Genomic DNA, 5,582 nt, shown 5'->3' on the forward strand with positions numbered 1-5,582 from the left:
AAAAAAAAAAAAAACACCAATCATTTGTTTAATCGACTCCTTAGAAATACTACAGGGCTCTGGAAGTCACCAAGAGTAAAAGTTTAATCACTGACTTTTCCTGAGGTTAATTTTAAATTTCATAATCAATTCATCTAAGACAAGGATTCTAGATACTCATCTGAAATAAACAGCAGGGGTTCCAAGTGTCAAACATGACAAACCATCTCCTTGCTAATTACTGCTGAGAAAAAAAATGAAAATGTACAAAGATCCCCCTTTAGTATTTAAATACACCAATATTTCCCAAACTCACATACAGAAACTTGTATCTACTGAAAGCTTATCTATCCACAAAAGAAAGTTAAAACACTTTTAAAGAGTGAAAAATCCAACTCACAACACATCAAAAGAGGAAAGACGCTGGAGGTTTAGCATCCTATTCCAAGACATAATTAAAATAGGGAAATCCACCTGAAGGTGTGAAAACTGACTGAATTAGGAAATACTGGCAATAAATTTAAAAAAAAAAAACTGTTCTCATATTTAGTAACATAAAGTGATGCTTACAACAGTGATTTTTAAAAAGATTTAAGATACATTTACTAAATAGATGCAGCTTGTTAGTAATTGGCACATTGTATACAAATGACTTCAGGTAAGTTTCTAAAAGTTTAATTATTTTAGTGGGTTGAGGCTTCTTTTCTTTGCCATGTTGTTCGTATTATTAATCCTCTTAGCTATCCTTTGCTATGATGCAAATAAACTTCGGTTCAAGCCTTCAAAAAATATTTTGGTGAAAAATAATCAGCTATAGAGATTTGAAGCAAGCAGCTCAAATAAAAATAAAATGTTCTTTCTTCCAAAGCGGATGGGAAATACTACGTGCTGGCAGAGGAAAGGAATCAGGCAATCATCATGGCAATCAAAACTGATCTGAATTTGCAGTTTAAAGAGACCTGGAATATCTTATAGCCCAACCCTGCACCTCAAGCCAACCCCCCAGTCCATTTGACACTCACAGAAAAAGTCTAACAAAAGATCTTCAAACATCCACATCAACTGATGCAATGATTATCTCAATATACAAAGTCACACCCCCTTACCTCAGCCTGCGCTTCCTTGAACGAGAGACAGATCGGCTTCGGGACCGAGACTTCGAAAATGAACGAGAACGAGATCTTGATGCAGATCTTGAGCGGGAAGAGCGAGATCCAGACTTGGATTTGTTTGTTTTTGACATCTCTGAAGAGAGGATAACTTTTCAATTACACCTAATGTTAGAAAATGCATTAGAACAAATGAGTGAGTTGCTTTGCTGTGAACCTCTTTGGACATTTTAGAAACGCAATTTCTTTTAATCTGGGCAAAATAAGAAGACCCCATATCTATAAAAAAAATTTTTTTTTAATTAGCCTGGCATGGTGGTGTGTGCCCATAGTCTTAGCTATTTGAGAGGCTACGATAGGACAGATTGCAAAGTTACAATGAGCTGAGATTGAACCAGTGCACTGCAGCTCTGGGGGAAAGAGCAATACCCTATCTCCAAAAAAAAAAAAAAAAAAAAAAAAACAAAAAAAAAAAAAAAAAAAAAAAAAAAAAAAAGAGAGAGAGAGAGAGAGAGAGAGAAAGTGGCTGAGCACAGTAGCTCACGCCTGAAATCCCAGTGCATTGGGAGGCCAAGGTGGGAGAACTGCTTGAGTCCAGGTGTTCAACACTAGCCTAGGCAACATAGCAATATTTTGTGTCTACAAAGTTAAAAATTTTTAGATTAGCTGGGTGTGGTAGTCTTAGCTACTCAAGAGGCTAAGGTGTGAATGGCTTGAGACCAGGATTTTGAGACCAGCCTAAGCAACATAGGGATTCTCCCACCTCTCAAAAAAAAAAAAAAATACACAACTTTTTAATATAAAATAAATTTTAAAAACAGAAAGTACCATTAAAAAAAAATAAAATGAAATGACTGATTTTTAAAAACCACTCTGCTATTTCATCAAAAGGAATTTCTTAGTAGTAGAAATCTCAAACAGATAAAGCCACAGCAGCACATGGAAAACCTGACACTGGGTAATACAACCTAACCGGGTAATACAAGAGATCACCAAGAATGAGGGTGTTTATTAATTTTGGTGCATATGGTCTTCTTTCTCTCAATAAGCAAAGAAGCTTTGAGACTAAGTCAGCTGTTAATAAAAAGTACTGAGATATGAGACAGGTTTCCCAGTTTTAGCAGAAGAAACCCCATGCAATTTATCTTAGTTATATAGTGTGTGGCACATCTAGTCATAAGAAAAGAACCAACCCTTTGTTCCTGCTCTTTATTAGAAAAGAGTCAACTTTCTTTCAGAGTAATTTTCCCACCAAGAAACAAATCGTCTTTTTCCTTTTCTCCCCCTCCAGGAAAGAAGAGAGCCTCTAAGTTGCCCTGAGAAGTTAACACCTAGTCTACAAAGTGCATTTCTCCTCTATACTCTATAAGCGCCTTGGACATCTTCCGAGCAGCAAAAACTTTTAGATGCCTAAGTACACATCTATCTAAGACAGTAAGAGTAAGAAATCTGTCAAAGATCACAATGCCAGTTAATAGCCAAACCAGGCTAAAACTCCAGGGCTTATTCTATCACACTACGCTGCCTAGCAAGGTTCTGTTAAGTGATGCTGCCTCTTCTCTGTGAAGGGAAAATAATAAACAATTATTTCTCCCCTCCTACCTCTCAGAATTTGAAGATCTCAGCTCAAAAGCTATCTTCTTAGAGGTTTGCCCTGACCACCCAATCAAAAGTAGCCACACGGTCATTTTCTAGGTCCGGTACATATCTTATCTGTTTCTTCAGAACAAAATTCAGTATGTGAAACTATCTCGTTTACTTGTTATTCTGTCTTTAATAAGAATGTAAGCTCTATAGCCGCAGCAACCTCATCTTTCTTATTTAATGCTGTATACCCAATGCCCAGAATAATAAATGCTTAACCAGTGTTTTTATTAATTCATTTTATCCTTGAGAAGGGCATTTTTTTTTTTTTTGAGACGGAGTTTCACTCATGTTACCCAGGCTGGAGTGCAATGGCGCGATCTCGGCTCACCGCAACCTCCGCCTCCTGGGTTCAGGCAATTCTCCTGCCTCAGCTTCCCGAGTAGCTGGGATTACAGGCACGCACCACCATGCCCAGGTAATTTTTTGTATTTTTAATAGAGACGGGATTTCACCATGTTGACCAGGATGGTCTCGATCTCTTGACCTTGTGATCCACCCGCCTTGGCCTCCCAGAGTGCTGGGATTACAGGCTTGAGCCACCGCCCCCGGCCTCGAAGGGCATTATTATATTCCACTTTACAGATAAAAATACTGAGACACAGAGAAGGTAATTAACTTGCCCAAAGTCATATAGCTTTAAGCGGCAAGACTGGATATGGATCCAAAATCCAAACCATGACCAGCTCACTCATTCATTAATTCATTCAGACGGGGGTCTCCCTATGTTGCCCAGGCTAGTCTCAAACTTCTAAGCTCAAAGGATCCTCCCTTCTAAGCCTCCCAAAGTACTGGGATTACATGCATGAGCCACCATGCCCAGCCTCACTGTTGGCATATTTAACCACTAAGTTATATTGCCTGTCAAGAGCTGTGTCTGGCATACAAAGAGTATTAACAAACTTGTGGAACAAATAAATGCCAAGTATCTACCCTTACTGAGTTTACAATCTGGTAAAGCTAACAAGATATACATAAACTGAAAGGTGGTATTTATTTCTGATATATTCAAATAAAACACTTGAATTTCAAGAACTTCCTGAAAGACAAAAAGCCTAGGAAGTTGCTATAGCTCCAGCTCACAGGGGAAACAATCAAAATCTTAGCAACATAATTTAGAGGAGGACTGAGAAACCAATAGGAAGTCAGAGACAAAAAGTAATGAGTAAAAGACTGCTAAATGAGGATGTCAAAAACCTACAGTTTTAATCTTGCCAAAACAATCACACTGTTGCAAGCTCAAAGATATTTCAATTTGGAGCTGATTGTTGGTAGTAGTATCACTATATAAAGTCAGAATGAAGAAATAAGTTATTCAGGAGCGGGAGAAGGAGGTGTAAACAAATAATTTACAATGAGAATATTTAAAATATATTTTGTTTTTGTGTTTGGTCTTAAGCATTATTTTGGGATTCTCTGGGTTCAATCTTGTCAAATAGAGACCTTTATTTCTGTCACAAGTTCAGGGATCTCTATCTATGTCTGCCTAGTAACAGATTGTCTAACTTTCTATTTTAACTTGGGTCAGAAATAAAAATCCATCTAGATGACTTCCACAACAGGTGGATATTAACAGACTTTTAAAGAAAATAAAAGGGCAGCAAGTTAGCAGAAAAGGAAACACTCATTTCAACACTCAGAAACTAGAAAACTAAGAAGCTAATTTTCATTAAGATGAAGAAAAGCTGCCATGTAAATACAAGGCCAAACACTTCTGCACATATTAAGCTTACTAGAACTGACAAGTATACTCAAGAGCTACAATATTGTGACACCCTTCAACTCCTATTGCCAGAGCTTCCTCTTTAATGTAAATTGAAACTAATTATTTTATTTATGTATTTATTTTAATTATTACTTTTGTTTTTTTGAGATGGAGTTTCACTCTTGTTGCCCAGGCTGGAGTGCAATGACACAATCTCAACTCACTGCAACCTCTGCCTCCCAGGTTCAAGTGATTCTCCTGCCTCAGCCTCTTAAGCAGCTGGGACTACAGGCACTCACCATCATGCCCAGCTAATTTTTGTATTTTTAGTAAAGACAGGGTTTCACCATGTTGACTAGGCTGGTCTTGAACTCCTGACCTCAGGTGATCCACCCACCTCGGCCTCCCAAAGTGCTGCTGGGATTACAGGCATGAGCCACCACATCTGGCCATTTTTTTATTTTTATTTTTGAGACAGGGTCTCACACTGTCACCCAGTCTGTAGTGCTAGTAGCATAATCATGGCTCACTGCAGCCTGGACCTCCCAGGCTCAAGCAATTCTCCCACCTCAGTCTCCCAAATAGCTGGGACCACAGACATGCACCAACATGCCCAATGCCCAGCTAATTCATTTTTTTGTAGAGAAGGAGGGGTCTCACTATGTTGCCCAGGGTGGTCTCAAACTCCTGGCTTCAAGTGATTCTCTCAGCTCAGCCTCCCAAAGTGCTGGAATTATAGGCATACACCACTATGCCTAGCCAAAACTACTTTTAAAAATAATGATATACCTTGTAAATTAAGTGGGGTAACATCAGATGAAAACTATGCCAGCAAATAACTAAATGAATCACTTAAGTCATTCAGGAAGACCCTAGATAGTGGATAACCACTAACAAATTAAAACAGGTGCTATCCTTGCCTTCATGGAGTTTATCATCTAGAGGTTCAGCTAGATAATAAGCAAGCAAGCAGAAGTATAATTATAAATTCTGGTCAGAGTTGGCAAACAATGAAATGCGAATAATGACTTACTTAAATAAGATGATCAAGAAGTGGCATTTAAGCTGTCACCTGAAGATGAAGAGAGACCATGTAAAAATAAAGAGGAAGAGAAATGTCCAAAAAGTAGGAGGGTCGGCCGGGC

At 38.3% G+C, this 5,582-nt stretch overlaps 1 protein-coding gene across 2 annotated transcripts in view; it reads right to left on the bottom strand.

Annotated features, from left to right (window-relative positions):
- The window catches only part of THRAP3 (thyroid hormone receptor associated protein 3), a 79,862-nt gene that overhangs the window by 21,711 nt on the left and 52,569 nt on the right, over positions 1-5,582 (bottom strand). Inside the window, exons 3-4 of one of the 2 annotated variants that reach the window (XM_037728678.1) lie at positions 5,471-5,509; positions 1,086-1,253 (exon numbers count right to left, since the gene is read on the bottom strand). In XM_037728678.1, the coding sequence (XP_037584606.1) occupies positions 1,086-1,222 (137 nt within the window). In that variant the 5' untranslated portion in view covers positions 1,223-1,253; positions 5,471-5,509. The remainder of the gene's footprint in view (positions 1-1,085; positions 1,254-5,470; positions 5,510-5,582) is intronic. The other variant, XM_017501049.1, reaches the window with a different exon arrangement.

The sequence above is a fragment of the Cebus imitator genome, unplaced genomic scaffold (genome assembly GCF_001604975.1).
Source record: "Cebus imitator isolate Cc_AM_T3 unplaced genomic scaffold, Cebus_imitator-1.0 Scaffold277, whole genome shotgun sequence".
In the NCBI taxonomy this organism is placed as follows: Eukaryota; Metazoa; Chordata; class Mammalia; order Primates; family Cebidae; genus Cebus; species Cebus imitator.